At 37.1% G+C, this 18939-nt stretch overlaps 1 protein-coding gene across 1 annotated transcript in view; it reads left to right on the top strand.

Moving 5' to 3' along the window:
* Positions 1–18939, top strand: part of Prkch (protein kinase C eta) — a 214404-nt gene that overhangs the window by 56110 nt on the left and 139355 nt on the right. Inside the window, exon 2 of the mRNA XM_046461187.1 lies at positions 8806–8869. Coding sequence (XP_046317143.1) covers positions 8806–8869 — 64 coding nt within the window. The remainder of the gene's footprint in view (positions 1–8805; positions 8870–18939) is intronic.

Raw genomic sequence — 18939 nt, 5'->3', positions numbered from 1 at the left:
GGGTGTTGCATTTTTGGAGGACAAAGTATGAGTGAGGGAGACAGATCCTCTACTGATGGAAAGACACAGATGCTCAGGGTATGTCCAGCACAGGGTGGCTCCAGGATTTCTAGTCAGGAATCTAGAAGAATGGGATTCCAGTGATGACAACTGGACGCTTTAGGGGAAAAACATAGGATCAGAGTCATAAGAGCTTTGAAAATTGGAATCAGCTGCTCAGAGAGTATTTAGCTCAGGAATCTCAGGTGATGGTCCATAATATGGCTATGTCAGAGTTACCCCTGGAACATTTAAAAACAGCAGATGCTTCTCCCCTACTTTCTCCAAAAATTTTGAAATCAGCATATTGTTGGTGGAGCTGGAGGTCTATATACTTAACATTCCTCTCCCATGATTCCATGCTACAGAGAGGCTAAAGGGTTGCCCAGAGTCAGACCAGATAGGATGGAGTTAGCGCTAGGGCCCAGGTCTCCTGTGGTGTTGCTGTTATTTGGCCACATGCAGAGGGTAAAGCTCCATAAGAGGTGTAACACTTGAGGCAGCATTGATTCATATGGGTGCAAAATGATTGCTTCTTAATCAAAGAGGAGGTTACTTGGGACTCAAACTCAAGGGACAGATTGCAATGAAGATGCACGTTAGGAATCATCTAGCCATGAAATGCTTTCCCCAGGGGTTGCTGCAAGCCAGGCTCTGGGTTGATCTTCCAGGATCAAAGTACAGAATATGAGAAATAGAATTTTAAAAACCCAGAGAGCTGAAACCATGTGAATGGACAGATTTTCTGATGGGTAGAGGGTGAAAGAAAGAGCACAAGGCAAAGGACTACTGGTGCTATTTGTTTTGGTGAAATATGGAGACAAATTACTCCCATCACGCTTATCAAGAGGTTTTTATCTTTTTAAAAAATGAGATATTATTGATATGCAATAAATGATGCATAGTTAAAAAATGAAAGTTTAGAATCCATGTATTTGCAGTCAACTGATTTTCAATAAAGCAAGTATATACATTGGAGCAGGGAAAGTCTCTTCAATGAATGGTGCTAGGAAAAGTGGGTATGGATGCAGAAGAAAGAAACTAGACCCTGTTACCTGGTAGTGGTTCTAATCTTGGGAGTCATTTAGTGAAGGTGTGAATGAATGGATAGGTAGGTAATGGAAGATCTAGAAGCTTCCCAAGCAGAGCACACACCAAGAGGCAAACAAATCCAAAACATAAATGTACAGACTGAAATTATTAGAGGAAAACATGGGGGAAATGTTTTAGGACATTGGTCTGGGAATTTTTTTTTAATATAATCCCCCAAATTCAGGCAACAAAAGCAAAAATTGATAAACGGTTTTACATCAATTTAGAAATCTTCTGCACAGCAAAGGAAATAATCAACAAAGGGAAGAGATAGGCTTCAGAATGAGAGAAAATATGTTCTGCCCACAAGGGGTTAATTTCTAGAGTATATAATATACTCAAAGAACTTAGCAGCAAAACAAACAATTTGATTAAGAAATAGATCAATGACCTGAATAGACATTTCTCAAAAGAAGATATACAAATGGCCAACAACATATTAAAAACATGGTCAACATTACTAATCATCAGGGAAATGCAATTCAAAACCACAATGAAATACCATCTGACCCCAGTTAGATGGTTATTATTAAAAAAAACAACAACAAATGTTGGTAAGATTGTAGAGAAATAGATAGAGCATTAATCTCCAGGATATTTAAAGAACTCAAAAAAAAAAAAATTAACACCAAAAACCCAAATAACCTGGTCAATAAATGGATCTCTAGCAATTAGAGAAATGCAAATCAAAACAATGCTGAGATTCCTTATCATTCCAGTTAGAATGGCAATCATCAAGAATACAAGCAACAATAAATGTTGGTGAGGATGTGGGGAAAACACTCATATATTGCCAGTGGGATTGCAAATTGGTGCAACCACTCTGGAAAGCACTATGGAGATTTCTAAGAAAACATGGAATGGAACCACTCTTTGGCCCATTATCCCACTCCTAGGTTTATACCCAGAGGACTTCAAATCATCTACTATAGTAACACAGCCACATCAATGTTTGTAGCAGCTCAATTCATAATAGCAAACCAACCTAGGTGCCCTTCAACAGATGGATGGATAAAGAACTGTGGTATATATTTATACAGAATGGAATATTATTCACCTTAAAGAAGAATGCAATTATGGCATTTGCCAGTAAAAGGAAGGGACTGGAGAATATTATGCTAAGCAAAATAAGCCAATCCCAAAGAACCAAAGGTTGAATGTTTTCTCTGATATGCAGATGCTAATTCACAATGGGGTGGGGGTGGGGAATAGAGGTATTTTGGACTAGACAGAGGGAAGTGAAGGGAGGGAAGGGGGTATGGGGGTAAGAATGATAGTTGAATGGAATCAGACCTTATTACCCTATGTGCATGTATGATTACATGACCTGTGTAACTATATCATGTATAACCAGACGAATGAGAAGTTATACTCCATTTATGTATAATGTGTCAACATGCAGTCTGTCATGTATAACTAATTAGAACAACTAAAAAGTATTTTGAAAAAAGATTGTGGAGAAAGGGGAACTGTCATACACTGTTGGTGGGAATGTAAAATAGTACAGGCATTATGGAGGTTCCTCAAAAAAAAAAAAAACCCTAAAAATAGAACTACCATATGATCTAGCAAACTTTACTTTGGGGTATATATATCCAGAGGAAATGAAATCAGTATGTTGAAGAGCACGTGTATTAACTTGTGTGTGTATTAAAGCACTATTTATAACCAAGATATGGAATCAGCCTTAGTGTCCGTCAGTGAATACATGAATAAGGAAAATCTATATGTACACAGTGTAATGTTGAATATTATTCAATCATAAGAAACAATAAAATTTTGTCATTTGTAGCACATGGATGGAACTGGAGGATATTATGCTACGTGAGATAAGTCAGGCACTAAAAGACAAATGCTTCAGGTTCTCACTAATATGTAGAAGTTAAGTTGATCTCAAAAAAGCAGAAAATAGAACAGTGGTTGCCAGAGACTGGGCATTTTTTCATGTGCTTAGTGGTCAGATGTGTATCTTGTTGAAAAAGGGTCTATTCAAATTCTTTTCCCATTTTTAAAATGGGGTGGGGGATGGGGAGGAATGTCAAGAGGATGGTTCACAGGAACAGGAGAAATTATTTCTCATATTCTTTGGGATAAATATGATTGACAACAACTAATGGAATATATTTCAAAATAGCTAGTAGAGTAGATTTTGAATGTTCCCATATAAAGAAATACCTGAGGTGACGGATATGCCAGTTACCTTGATCTGACCTTACACATTATATACATGTATTGAAATGTCACATAGGACCCCATAAATTTATGCAATTATTGTTTGTCAATTAAAAATATATTAATAAAAATATAACACAAACAATTAAACATAATATTACCATGTGACCAAAAAGAAAATTTAGAACATTTTAATCTCCTTTAAAAGGAATGATATTAACAGTTAATCCCCACTGCCCTTTGTCCCTCTGGCCCAAAGCCACCACTAATCTACTTTCTTTCTTTCACTATAGTTTTTTTTTTTTTTTTTTTTGCCTTATCAGAGCATTTCATACAAATGGAATCATATAGTGGTGGATTTTTGTGACTTATTTAGTAAAGTGTTTTCAAGATTCATCCATGTTATTGCATATATCAGTACTTTATTTGTATTGATGAATATTTCATTGTATAGATACAATCATAATTTAATTTTTTAATTGATGGACATTTAGGTTGTTTCCATTTTTTGACTATTATGAATAATGCTGCAGTGAACATTTTTGTATAAGTTTTTGTATGAACATATATTTTCAGTTCTTTGGGTAAATTTGGAGTGGAATTGCTGGGTGATGCATGCTAACTCTGTGCTTAATATTTTGATATGGTGCCAAACTATTGTTCAAGGTGGCTGATCATTTATATTCCCAACAACAATGTACAGGGTTCAAATGTCCACATCCTTGCTAACACACAGTGCTGTCTGTCTTTTTTATTATAGTCATCCTCCTGGGTGTGAAGTATGATCTCATTAGCATTCTCTTATGCTAAAGATGCTGAGCATTTTTCATGTGCTTAGTGGTCAGATGTGTATCTTGTTGAAAAAGGGTCTATTCAAATCTTTTGCCTATTTTTAAAATGGAGCTGTCTTTATATATTGAGTTGTAAGAATTCTTTACATATTCTGAAACAAGTCCTTATCAGATGTGTGATTTACAAATGTTTTCTCCAATCCTATGGATTGTTTTTTTACTTTGTTGATAATTTCATTTGTAGCACAAATGTTTTCAATTTTTAAAATTATTTTTTAGTTGTAGATGGACACAATACCTTTATTTTATTTTATTTATTTTTATATGGTGCTGAGGATCAATCCCAGTGCCTCACACATGCTAGGCAAGTGCTCTACCACTGAGCTACAACCCCAGCCCAAATGTTTTAATTTTGATATAGTTTAATTTATCATTTTTTGGGTGTTGTCTAAAATGTCATTGTCTAGTCCAAGGTCAGAAAAGTTTACTCCTATTTTCTTCTAAGTGTGTTTTAGCTATTACATCTGAGTCTTGATTGATTTTGAGTTAATATTTAAACATCTTCTGAGTAGGAGTACAATTTGATTTTCTGCATGTGGATATCCATTTGTTAAAAAGCATGTGTAAGAATTAAAAGAGGTGAGGATGCATGTAGCTTAGTGGTAGAGTACTCTCCAAGCGTGTGCAAGGCCTTGGGTTTAAGCTCCTATACCACAAAATAGAGAAAGACAGAGAATGCGTGCATACCTAGGATACTGGTTGTATGTGCTTGGGCTGTTGTGGGGAACTGAGGCGGGAAGGTCGGAAGGGGCATGGTATCTAGGACTATGTTGTATGCTAAAGAGTTTATACTATATAGTGGAAATAAATAGAAACAGTGATGGATTCTAAATGAGGGAATCCACATGGTCAGGTTTTAATTTTTGAAACATCACAGTGGCAGCAGTAATCTAGATGAGCATGGCAATAGGAATGGAGAGGGAAGGGTGGATTTAGGAAGGATTTTGAAAGTAGACTTGATGTTGAGGAGCCCAAGCTTCCAGTGTGGGCTTTTGGTTAAGTGGTGGGGTTGGCAATGGAAGAAGGCATGTTGAAATGGAGTTTTTCAGAGAAAGCATAAATATAGGTGTGGAGGAGAGGTCTAAGTTGAGACTTACAAAATAACTCTGTCACAGCCCCTTGTCTTTAGGCTGCATGCTCTTGGAGCTTCTACTATGTTTCTTTGCCCCACTTCTACCCCAAAGATAAAAAAAAAAAATCTCAGGTAGATGTTGCAATCATGGGTTCAAATCTTCCAATGGAAAGAAAAAGAGGCTTGAAGAGCAGCAAGATTTAAAGGCAGAGAGAGGTCCTTGGAAGAGCCTGAGAGAAAGAGAAGAGCAAGAGGAGGACCAGGAAAGAGTGGTGTCTTGGAAGCAAGGAACCTGGGAGAGTCATGAAGAAGGGAACTACCAAGAGGATCAGATACTGTGGAGGGATCAGCTGTGATGAAGATGGACCCAGCTTTGGATTCTACAATAGGCTGTGATCTGGACACCAGAGTTGCTTCAGTGCTGGAGGGAGGCAGAGAGGCAGACTGCAGAGGGTGGCATGCAGGGAGGATGTGTAATTATTGATAAATGTTTTATTTATTCTCTTTTTCTGACAATATGACCTATTGTGGGTGCAAGCAATAGAAAACCCTACTCAAACTAGCCAAAACAAAGAAAGAGGAATGTATGGGCTCAGATAACTGAGAGTCCAGAAGAATCCAGCATGGCCTGACCTGTGGATTGAGTGACATCATCAAGACCTGGTCCCCTCTGTCTCCCAACTCTCTCCTTCCTTTTGACTTCATTCTCTAAGTAAATGTGGTGACAATAAGGGTGCCATGCACTCCCAAGTTTATGACCTTCCAGACTGAAGTTTAGCAGAACTGAGATCTTGTGTCTTCTTTGTAGATCCAGGATTCCTAATTGGATCTACTTGGATTTTGTGCCCAAACCTGAACCAGGCATTACTGAAGGGAGGGAAATAGAATTCCAGTAACTAGATAAAGGGAAAGTGCTAGCTCCAGGCCAGTCATCCTAGCTGAAGGGACTCAGTGCCCTGATTGACAGGGCCTAGGTTGCATATCTACTCTGGAGCTTAGGCAAAATTCCTACTAAACCATTTGGACTACATGCGAGGAAGGGATAGTTCTCAAATAAAGTTTAAGTGCTCTTTGCAGAAGCTGGAATGGCTGTGCTAGCTAGAGAGTGTTCATTAGAACTGTAGAGGACAGCACTAGGGTCAGTGAGTTTCTTAGCGTTTCTGCTCATAGACAAAGAACTTTTGATGGAATAGAGGAATGAAATAGGCCAGCTGTCAGTTGGCTGTCACTGGGGCATCCAAGCAACCACCATGAATAAATGACAACAGCACATCAGCACTGTATAGATGGAGCACATAGGCTCTAAAGCCACATCTTTCTCTGTGACAGAGCAAGGAAGAAACACATTTTTACATTAAAACTCAGTACATTCTTATACATGTATAGCAAACTGCGAGTAAGAGTTTCAGGGAATGGTGTTCTTTTCCTTATGTCTGAGGTATATTTTTATCTTTCATTCTTTTTCATCTTAAAAATCTCTGTTGTGTACAGCCGACTGTTTTTTTTTTTTTAAATGCCCCTCTGATGAGTCACCTGCATTCTAAGGTCCTATATCTTATCACATCTGTCCCAGATGGACAAGGTTTGACGACAGTATTTGAATCTGGCTTGGCCATCCAAATGGTGAGGAAGCAGACCTCTTCTCTGTGGGAGAGCTCCTCATTCTGAGTTGTGGAATCTCCTACTGGCTGTCAGAGTAGCTCCTGACCCTTCCGGCTGGAGTGGCCACCTTTGCAGGCCCTTGGGGCAGTTTTGTAGGGTGTTTACAGGTTAGCCAGAGGCATCCCAGCAGTCTGTCTGCAGGCTGGCAGCAGCTGCCCCAGTGCCAACAGTAGTTTATGTTGTGAGGTCGAGTGTATGTGTGTTCGGTGCCAGGCCTTTATATTGAAGATGAGGGAGTGACTTTTAAAAATAACATGGTTTTGACTTGAAGCAAGTCAAGGCAGAGTAGAGACAATTAGAGACTGACATCCTGTTTAGTCATCTCTCCAGAGAGCTCTATTTTCAGAACTGTTCTGTGAAGGTTCACAAGTGGTGTCAAGATAGTTAAGGGCATATTGTAAGTTAGCATTAGTCATGATGCAAGTAGTCTATTTGAACACACAGGTATTTTGTAGTGTGGTAACCTTCCTGGGAACAGATTTCATGCAAAGAAAGTTAGATTGGTAAGCACAGACTTATAGTACAGAGGTGAATATTTCCAAGCCCGTACAAAACAGTCATCTTTTACTTTAAGAAGTATATAATTGGGGTGTGGTATTAGAATTAAAAAATATGTGGTGGTGACCTAGAGTCAAGAAAATGCCTTGGGAATGTCTGTGTTTGCCTGTGGGTACAATAAAAACTGTAATCTGTACTGTTAAGATTCTTCAGGATTATGTGATAGATGTCAAATCAGAAATGCTGAATGGAATGAAAGAGCTTTCTACTGACAAGTATAATTAACTGATTTAGAACTAATAATAATAAAAAAGAAATGCTGAATAATGGCACCACAGACACTCAGAGAACAGGGAGTCCAGGGGTGGTGAAGGATCTCATCCAGCTGTGGCCGAGTCACCCTGGAGGCCACGGGCTGGTCTGGTACAGGTGCTTTCTACTCTACCATGTGATTTACAGCTTATTTAAATTTACTGACATGCCCCAAATGACCACCCATGTCCACACTCAGCTTCTTTTGACCATTTTCTTTCATATGGAAGGTCAAAGTTAGAAATGGAGCTGTGGGTTGAATCTAAGATTTATTTTAGGGTAAATGTATGTATTTGATCCCACAAGCAACTCACACTGTATGGCTTTGAAGTGTTTGTGGATAGTGAGGTTAGCATCCAGTGGGAAGGGGGCAGAGCCTTCTGGCCTGGGTACATGGGAATCAGAGCAGATCTGCAGGGCACTGTTCTTCCTGGGCACCATGCTGGGTAATGGGAGTACGCATAGAGGATGGGACCAGGGGAGGCTTCAGCCTGTCTGGATTACAGAATCCATGGCTTGAAATCTCAACTAACGAATAACTTCAAGGGATGTTGATACTCCCATGAGCCAGCCAAGAAAGCAAATGAAAAGCTCCCGAACCTCCTTCCCTTGTGCTTCCTTAAGATTGACTAGAATTTGATGGAAACAGACTCTTTAAACTTTTTTACTCTGTAAAATTGAAGATTTGCTGTTGTCACATTTGTTCCTTACCTTGTATGTTGTAATTATTTCTCTATTTCATATATTTGCCACCTCGTTTAATAAAATGCTGCTCTTACTAGAGGTGAGCATGGACTATAGATGTCTTGAAAGGATTTCCAAGGTGAGTGCTTCTCTATATCACAAAGAGCCACACATGGAAGATAATAAAATTCATGAGAAAGGAAGCTCTGAGAAAACATAGGTTTTGTTTTAGATTTGTTCTTCAACCTTTATAACTTGAGTTTTTACTGGTTTCCTTGTTCTTTGACTATTTAATGAAAGATTTAGATTTTATTTATGGTTATAATATATACATTTAGACCTTTCCTTAAAGAATATTTAAGGCTTTCAAAAATTACTTTAACATTAAAATATAACTCATGGGATTTTTTTCTCTCTTTCTAGGTGGATCTGGAGCCTGAGGGGAAAGTATTTGTGGTAATAACCCTCACAGGAAGTTTCACTGAAGGTAAGAATACGTTTTGCGTGGTTTCTGGTATCTGTGTAATTTTAGTTCATACTGAGTAGGAATTTTTATCATGGAAATTATTAAAGGGACATTTTATAAAATACACTTTAAAAAATAGCAGCATCTTAAGTTGGGCTGCTGGACTTTGTTGTCCAACACTCTGTTGGTTTGGATTTCTGGATTAAGGCATTTGCTAAATATGGCAATCTTGTGTTTTGTTTAACATACTCACTAAGTTTATGTTTTTATTTCTCATCATCTTAGCTAAGTATTGTTTTACTGCCTCTTTTGATTCATGCCTATTCAACTCTAATTTGAATTTTTGGTTTTGTGTCAACCTTTTAGTTTGCCTGTGAATGTGTATGAAAGAAATGTAAACATGTTCTTATTAGTGCATTATAGGTACCCATAATAGTAGGTCCATTTCGACATAATCATACATGTATGGAATATAATTTTCTCCATTTCATTCTCCAAATGCTTCTTCTTTCTCTCCCCTTCTACCTCTCCCTGTTCTCCTTGCTCTACTCTACTGGTCTTCCTTCTTTTTATTATTATTATTTTAAAAAATTGGTGATTTATAGATATGCATAAAGATGGAACTCACTGAGCTATGTTGGTATATGTACGTAGCATAATCTGGTCAATTTCATACCAAAGTTCCTCACTTTCTCTTTCCCTCCTCCTTTCCCAGAATGCTTCCTCTTCTTCACATCTCCCCTCTATTTCACAAGATCTCTCCCCACCTTTTCCCTCCTTACTTTGCACCTGCTTCATGTGAGACCAAACAATCCAATCCTTGATTTGTTTAGTCTGGTTTATTTTACTTAATATTATGTTCTCCAGTTTCATCCATTTACCAGCAGATGCCATAATTTTGTTCTTCTTTATGGCTAAGTAAAACTCCATTGTGTATATACCATATTTTCTTTATCCATTCTTCTGTTGACAGGCACCTGGGCTGGTTCCACAGTTTGACTTTTGTGAATTGAGCTGTTATAAATATTGATGTACCTGTATCACTATAGTATATTGATTTTAGTTATTTTGGATAAATACCAAACACTGGAATAGCTGAGTCATATAGTAGTTCTATTCCTAGCCTTCTGGACAATTTTCATACTATTTTTCAAAGTGGTTGTACTTATTTGTACTCCTACCAACAATATATGAATGTACTTTTTCCTTACATCCTTACCAGCATTTATTATATTTTCATTCTTGATGACTGCCATTCTAACTGCAGAGAAATGAAATATCAATGTAGATTTGATTTGCACTTCCCTGATTGCTAGGAATGTTGAACTTTTTTGTATATATTGGTTGGCCATTTGCATTTCTTCTTTTGAAAAATGTATATTTAGTTCTTTTGCCTATTTATTGATTGGTGTGTGTGTGTGTGTGTGTGTGTGGTGTGTTTAGCATTAAAGTTTTTGAGTTCTTTTTATATTTTGGATATTAATCCCCCATCAATTTTGTAGCTGGAAAGATTTTCTCCCATACTGTGGGCTCTTTCTTCATGTTCTTAATTGTTTCCATTGCTGTGTGGGAGCTTTTAATTTAATGCTCTTCCACTTATCGATTCTTGGTTTTATTTCTTGGGCTTTAGGGGTCTAGTTAAGGAAGTCAGTGCCTATGTCAGTATGCTGGAGTGTTGATCCTGTTTTTGTGTGTGATATATATATATTCATTCTTTACTTCATTTATTTATTTTTATGTTGCTGAGGATCGAACCCAGTGCCTCACACATGCAAGGCAAGCGCTCTACCGCTTAGCTATAACCCCAGCCCCTTGCTCCTGTTTTCTTCTAGCAGTTGCCAAATTTCTGGTCTAATTCCTAGATTTTTGATCCACTTTGATTTGACTGTTGTGCAGAATGAAAGATAGGGATCCAGTTTCATGGTTCTGCATATGGACATCCAGTTTTTCAAGCACCATTGTTAAAAATCTCCAATATGTATTTTTGGCATCTTTGTTGAGTATCAGTTAACAGTAACTATTTGAGTTGTCTCTGTTCTTTTATTCTATTCCATTGGCCTTCTTGTCTGTTTTGATGACAATACCATGCTGATATTGTTACTACAGCTCTGCAGTATAATTTGAGATCAGGTTTTGTGATGCCTCCAATGTTGCTCTTCTCGCTCAGCATATAATCCTATTTTATTCTTATCCTCTAAGGAATTCCATACCTCATCCCCTGCTACTAAATGTTCCTTCCTCTTCTCACCACTAAAAGCAGTTTTTTAAATTGAGATAAATTTGTCTGTCATGAAATGAAAAATCAGAAGTGAATAACTTGAATTTTGACAAATGCTCACAACTGGGTACCAGCTCCACAATTCAAGATACAGAACATTTCTGTTACTAAGAATTCCCTATACCCTTTATCAGTCACTCTTGCTGCCCAAAGCAATAAGTATAATTTTTTTCTTTTCTTTTTTCTTGATACTGGGAATTGAACCCAGAGGTTCTGAGACAGGGTCTCCCTAAGCAGGTGTGTGCTGCCACACCTGGAAAGTATAATGCTTTCTTGTACCACAAATTAATTTTACCTATTCTAGAAGTTCATACAAATGAAATTATAACACATGCTCCATTTTATGTCTGGTTTCTTTCACTCATCATCATTTCTTTGTGATTCATTCATATCATTGTGCATATCAATATTTTAAAAAATTCTATAAAATTTCATTTTATAAATTAGCATCCATTTATTTTCTTTCTCCTTTTGGTAAACTTTTGGAATTTACCCTTTTGTTGTCTGTGATGAATTATGCTTCTGTATATACATTGTATGTGTACATTTTTGTGAACATACACTTTCATTTCTCTAAAGTACATAACTAGGAGTGAAATTGCTGGGTATTAGAACAGGTATATATTGAACTTTATATGAAACTCACAAATGGATTTTGGAAGTAATTGTGATATTATACTCTTGGTAGCATTGTGTGAGAGTTCTAGGTGCTCCATATCCTCACCAAAACTTGATGTGATCATTCTTTTTAGTTTTTGACATTCTAATATGCATAAAATGGTGTTTTGGGTTTTAATTTGCATTTCATTTGCAAATTACAGTGGACACTTTCTCATGTGCTTTTTGGTCATTTGTATATGTTTATAAGTGCTAATTTTTTTGTTGTATTTTTTAAAAGTTGAATTTGTCATTTTATTATTGATTTGTGGGGGTTATTTAAGTGTTCTGGATATGAGTCTTTTGTGAGAAACCTGTCTGATGAGTATGTGGCTTGCTTTTTAATTTTCTTAGTGGTGTGTTTGAGGAGAAGTTTTAAATTTTCATGAATTTCCATGAAGTTCAATTTAATCTCTTCTTTCATCATTTGTATATTTTGAGTCCTCTCTATGAAGTATATCATAGGGTCACAGAGATATTCACCTTATAGTTTTTTTTAGCTTTTATCTTTTGTCTGTATGACCCTGAAATTAATATTTTTGTGTGATATAACAGAGGATTTGAAATTTTTTTCTATATGCTAATCTAGTTGTTGTAGCATCATTTGTTGAAAGACTTTATTATTATTATTATTTTGCATGGAATAACCTTGGAACCCTTGTTGAAAATCAACTAAACACACATATGGGTCTACTTCTGTGTTATCTGTTTGGGTATATTTATTTATTTGTCCATCCTTATACCAGTACCACATTCTTCCTTACTATTTCTTTGCATGAAGTCTTAAGGTTAAATTGTATGAGTCCTCCAACTTTGCCCTAATTTGTTTTTTGATTATTTTAGCTATACTCACTATTTTAAGTTTTGATGGCAGTTTTAGAGTCAGCTTGTATATTCTCACACAAAATTGAAATTGTATTGAATCTATAGATTAGTTTGAGCAGAACTGTTATCTTAATAAGTATAAGCTTCTTCATATCCATAAACATGGTATATCCCTTTGTTTACTAGTGGTCTTTAATGTCACTCAACAATTCCATCAGTATTACCAATATTATATAATTTTCAGTAGAGTTCTTGCATATATTTTAAAAATTTATTCCTAACTGTTGTAAGCTTTTTGATGCTAGTATGAATGGTATTTAACAATTTTATTTTTAAGTTGTTTGTTCCTAGCATATAAAAATTGCATTTTATATATTGGTTTTGTACCTTATTAAATTAATTTACTAATTCTAGTAGGATATTTTTTGTAGATACCTTATGATTTTATATATAAACAATCACATTGTCTATGAATAAAGATAATTATCTTTTTCATTCCTAATATTTATGATTTTTGTTTGTTTTTCATGCCTTACTGAATCCTGAGGCCTTTAGGGCAGAGGCCTATTCTTATCTCATATTCAATCTTAAGAGAAAGGAACTAGTTTTTCATCAGTAGGTATGATGCTAGCTGTATGTATTTCATAGGTTCCCTTTATCACAATTAAGGACGTTTCTTTCCAGTTTTTTGTTTTTGTTTTTTTAATTAAGAGGGACTGTTACATTTTGACAAATGCTTTTTCTTAATTGAGATGATTATATGGGTTTCCTCCTGTATTCTATATTTATAAATTCTGTATTTCTGACAGGTAGTTATGTTGCTTGCTGATCCTCTTTAAATTGTAGAGGATTTAAAGGCTTGGACTGTTTCACTTTTTCCCCTTAGTCCCTTAGTCTTTCACTTTTTTCACTTTAGTCCCAGGGCAGATTCCATAGTCTTAGGACAGTGCTTACTCAAAAAGTGTAGCCAATCTGGAGTTTCAGTGGAAATCCCAAATGTTAAGTCTTTTTGACTTGGAGGAACTCAAATTTCAAACTCTTCCCCTTACAATGGGAAGCAGATAAAATCTCAACTCATGTCTTTTTAGTGTTTTAGCTTTTACACTTTCCTGAACCTCTTGGAGTCTCCCTGCTTGCCCAGGCCCAGCTTATGAGAGGTTCACATACGTGGAAGTTCACTCTGCAGCCCCATCCTTTCTAGGATCTCCCTCCTCAATCATCGTTAGTTTTGAATTATGTCATTTCACTCCTGAAGCCAGTACAGCTGTGCCTTCTGCTTGGTTCTGTTCTCTTAACCTGACTGGGGGATAATCTGGGGGAAAGCCCAATAAATGTGACTCTTACCCTTCTTGCAAGTGTCAGATTTCCTCTAGTTTGTGTCTGTTTTTAACTCTTCTCTGGTGTTTTCAACTTGTTATTTTTTAACATATTTTGTAGATATTTAATTATTTGGTGAGAGGAATTGTTTTCTCTATTCCTCTCAGCCAGCCATTCTTGTTTATATTCATGTGGAGGAATCGTTTTAATGTTAAAGTTTTTCAGTATTTGTCTCAATGAATTAAATGATGCCCTTTTAAATGCAATATTTAAATTAGCAGGAACCTGGGATACTTGAACATACAGAAAATTATCCAGGTGACAGCTGGGGGGTTGACCACCTGCCCTTGGCTCTTTTTGTTTTGCTTAGTATCTTGCACATAGCGAATCTGTGAGCAAATGAGTCTGCTCTTGGCTCAGTCAAATAAAATGACTGCAGTATTATAGAGCATTATTAATAGGTGCACATGGAACATGGGCCAACCGTGATAGAAAGAAACCCAGCAATGAGAAAGGAAGCCAGAATGAGGAGTGGATGAGATTCTGAATGTGCTAATTACCTTTCTACCTCATGTTACAGGGACCAAAGAATTAAGGCCATGCATGTTTAGATGCATGTTTAGACAGGTCTGACTATGTCTTGAATATTATTTGACTTTTTTTTTAAAGATATCTATACTAACTTTCTAGGACTAAGTGCTATTAGGGTTGTTATCTTTCTTAATTGTCCTGATACTATAAAACACCTGGATATTCTCATTGTATTTATTTCTTAGTTTTAGTGATAAGAAGGAAGAAATGACAAGTCATTTTGGTGATGAGTTCTCACTAGGTTATTGCAATACAGAACCAACCCTATGCAACAGGCTGAGTTTATCTTTGGTAATTTCACCTCCTGTTTAGTGCAGTGAGAAGCCCAGTGATCTCAGCTGTCCAGGAAGTTGCTAATAAGGAAGAACAAAGAATTTATGGATTAATTTGCACTACAGTGACAGTGATGATGTCTTAGTACTCTAACCTCTTAGGTGTGCTTGCATATTTTAAAAGATGCTACAGCTGTTTTATCCATGAGAATAAACTTTTAATGTTGAAATTTCAGGTGCTATGGTATCTACATATAGTATATATTTTATAAACTCCATATCTCTTCTATCTCTGTGGGAGCATTGTCTTTTCAGTTTGGATCCTAGACTGGGGCTCAGCTTGCACTTGGATGCTGCTTCTGCCTTAGAGCATAGCTCCCTTGTCAAATGTAAGAATGTGATGGCTGGTTCTGTGGTGTGTATATTACTCAAGGGGGAGAGGAGCCCCTCCCTCATTAGTGCACTGGCCACAGCTGTGGCAGGAGCCTGGGCCCAGCATTGTGGATATGTCCCTGGCTTGGTCTGACTCCTGACAGCCAAGCTTAGGTTATCCACAGCAGTAAAATGACTGCAGTAGCATGAAAGCCCTGAAGGTGGGGAGTGTGATAGGAGAGACCACAAGGAAGGGGCCTTACGTGTAGGTTTGCCTGGGACAGTCCCAACATGATGATCAACAGTGCTGCCTTCCACTCTCACTAAGGTCAGGTTTGACAGTAAATTGCATGTCACTCTACTTCTAGGTTAGTGGATGTGATGTGACTCCAGGAAAGGGTTTTAAGAAGGGAGAAACAAGACCTAATTTGGTGTCATGTCAGTAGGTTCCGGGACAGGGGAAGGGATGTTAGATCATAAGAGAAGCCCCAGGGTGTGGAGAGCCATGAGAAGACTATAAAGTTGTCTATGGGAAAGACTCTTAGGGCCTGAACTAAGTTAGAATATGGGGAATTCAGGAAGAGAGGACAGCTTTGAGAAATGTATGACAGTAAAAGCAATAGGAATGGGCAAGCCATTGGGTGTCGGGGTAAAGAAGGAGGAGTCTCAGGTGATGCTCAGATAATGATACGGAGTCATCACCAGGGTAGAAACAGGGGTAGAGATGATGAATTTGGCTATGGACCAGTGGAGTTTGAGATGCTTGTGGGAAATCCAAGGGGAGATGTCTAGGGGAAATTGGAAATGAGTCTGGAGTTTGGCCAGATGCTTGGACCTGTGGCATAGCCCTAGGTGCCAGGTGAATTTATACTGACCAACAGTATACATCCAGAACTTTGGCTCATAGTTACTATTTGGCAAAACAACTGAAACTCCACTGAAGATTTACTTAATGAATGCTCATTTTCTAATGTATTCATTACAATATTATTTGAATACCTGCTGTATGCCAGTGACTGTTTTACCTAGTCATAGGTCATCTTCCAAACTGGCATCAAACTGTTCAATAATGAAGATTGAACAAACAGCAGAACACAAAGGCTTTGAGAAGCCTCATTCGCCTAGTGGTAATTGTAGTTCCTTCATATTTGATTGTACTGTGTGCTGAGGAACAGATGAACCTGCTCAAAAACCTAGTGAGATCTATTCACTGAACTAAGGCAGACTAAGAAAAACTCTGATAAGCATTGCTTTGTGGAAGTTTCTCACATAGCCTAAGCCTAGATCAGAAACCCTTCATGATTGTTCATCTTGAGAAATACATAATCACTGTATCAGAAGCAGAAGAGTTCCTCTAAGCACTAAGGCAAAGGAGAATGATTTATTAGTTCAAGAAACCAGTGTAATGTCAATCTTTATTCCTTTCTGACTAAGACTTTCTGGAGTTGACAATGGGATCTGCAATCTAATCAAGCTGAGATTTCTGATAGCAATGAAACAGATCTAACGTTTTAAAAATATATTTTTATTTTATTTTTAATTACTGCATTATAGTTGAACATAATTTAAGGTTCATCTTTATATTTTCATAAATGCATATGACATCATTTGCTCCATTTCAGTCCTTAGTATTATACCCTTCCTGCCTTCCTCCCTCTCCTGATCCCTTCTTCTACTCTTTTGGTCTTCCTTCTATTAATTTATTTTTTTTTAAATTGGTGTATTTTAGTTACACATGAAGTGGAATTTGTTGTGATATATTTATACATGCATATGACGTAGTTGGGTTAATTTAATTCTACTATTACCTCCACTTTCCTGTCCCTCTTCCCTCCCCCACATTCCTCTTCTTCTACTCTGCTGTTCTCTTTCTATTTTAATGAGGTTCCCCCTTTTAAAAAAAATTCCTGATTTCTCTCTAGCTTCTGCATATAAAACATTTGACTCTTTACTTTTTGAGTCCAGCTTATTTCACTTAGCATGATCAGACGTGGATTTTTTTTTTTTTTTTCAGGGATTGAACTCAGGGGTACTCGACCACTGAGCCACATCCCCAGCCCTATTTTGTAGTCTATTTAGAGACAGGGTCTCACTGAGTTGTTTAGCACCTTGCTTTGAACTTGGGATCCTCCTGCCTCAGCCTCCTGAGTCGCTGGAATTACAGGTATGTGCCACCATGCCTGGCCAGACCTGGATTTTTAATGGAGACTTTGGATTCTGTCATTATGGCTGTGCCTATGCATGTCACTATGTTGAACTAGTTTTATAAGCACAGAGTGGGGGAAAAAAGTCAAAATAAAAGAAACTAATGAAAACGTGTTAAACTAAATTTGTAGTTGTTACAATTGGTAGAGAAACAACAGAAAAAAATATAAGTATGATATCCCTTTGAGAACAGTTAAAAAAAGATGTTGTATTGTTATGCTATTAAGAAATACAGCATAAGATTTTAAGATGCGATGAAAATGCAGTTGGTGCAAGTGAAGTTTGTCTGGACTCAGGGTAACTCAAACTTAGAAGGTTGGCCCACAGAGGGAGGACCAGATATGATGCCTCCCAATGGAAGAGCTCTACCAGCGATGAGGAGTCTTGCCAGAAAATCAGGCCTGAGCCTGGTCAGGCTTCCAGATCTAACCACAAGCTCAAAGGAAACACAGAGAACAGGCAAACATTTTAAATGACATCATGGGATGTGATCAGCAAAATCCAGACTCAGGGAAAATTTTACAGGAAAAGAAACTTGGCTTCTTTGGCCATTCATTGGTGAAAAGAAAAAAGAGGAAGAGAAAGAAAACAAAGTAATAAAAGAGAGACATATTAACCAGTTGTAAGTGTGGGCCATACTTACCCCCCTTGGAACACAAACTGTAAAAGAAACAACTCCCAGGGGACAAGTGAAGAAATGGGAATAGTGGCTGGATGTATCCTGTGTATAAGGCACTCCTTAACGTTAATTCATCAATGTTATTTAGGTATGATTGTGGTATTGCGGTTGTTCAAAACAAAAGGAGTATCTACTAGAAATACATCCTGAAATATTTACTGATGAAATGATACGACATCTGGGATTTGCTCCAGAATAATCCAGAAGTGGGTAGAAGAGATGGGATATAGATGAAACCAGATTAGCTGTGAGTTAATTATTCAAGCTATGTAATCCTCACATGTTGTATGTGGGCTTATTACACCATACTGTTTAATTTTGCATATATTTGAAATATTATTAAGAAAGTAAAAAGTAAGATAAAATAACACATTTAAAAAATATCTATTTCTTACATAAATCCAGAATCTGTGTTTCCTGGATGACAAAAATGATACTTTAACTTTGAAAACATGTTACCTTGCCTCCTTTATATATCAACAAAAATGATACTTTAACTTTGAATACATGTTACCTTGCCTCCTTTATACATTAAGCTGGAGCTGGATATGGTGGTTCATGCCTGTAATACCAGCGACTCAGGAGGCTGAGGAAGGAGGATCACAAGTTCAAGGGCAGCCTCAGCAATATGGTGAGACCCTATGCAATTTAGCAAGATCTTGTCTCAAAATAAAAAAAAAATTAAAAGAACTGGGGATTTAGTTCAGTGGTGCCTCTGTGTTCAATTCCCAGTACCAAAATAAATTAAGCTAGAGGGTTTTTTCTTGGCTAATTTTTTTTTCTTTTTGCTTTTGTGGTGCTGAGATTGAACTCAGGGATGCTTTACCTTTAAGCTACATCCCTATCCCTTTTAATTTTGAGATGGGGTTTCACTAAATAGCCAAGTCTGGACTTG

The sequence above is a fragment of the Marmota monax genome, unplaced genomic scaffold (genome assembly GCF_021218885.2).
Source record: "Marmota monax isolate L192 unplaced genomic scaffold, Marmota_monax_Labrador192_F-V1.1 WCK01_AAM20220418_F8-fsc00001, whole genome shotgun sequence".
Classification (NCBI taxonomy): Eukaryota; Metazoa; Chordata; class Mammalia; order Rodentia; family Sciuridae; genus Marmota; species Marmota monax.
This window is presented reverse-complemented; position numbering and strand designations above follow the sequence as displayed.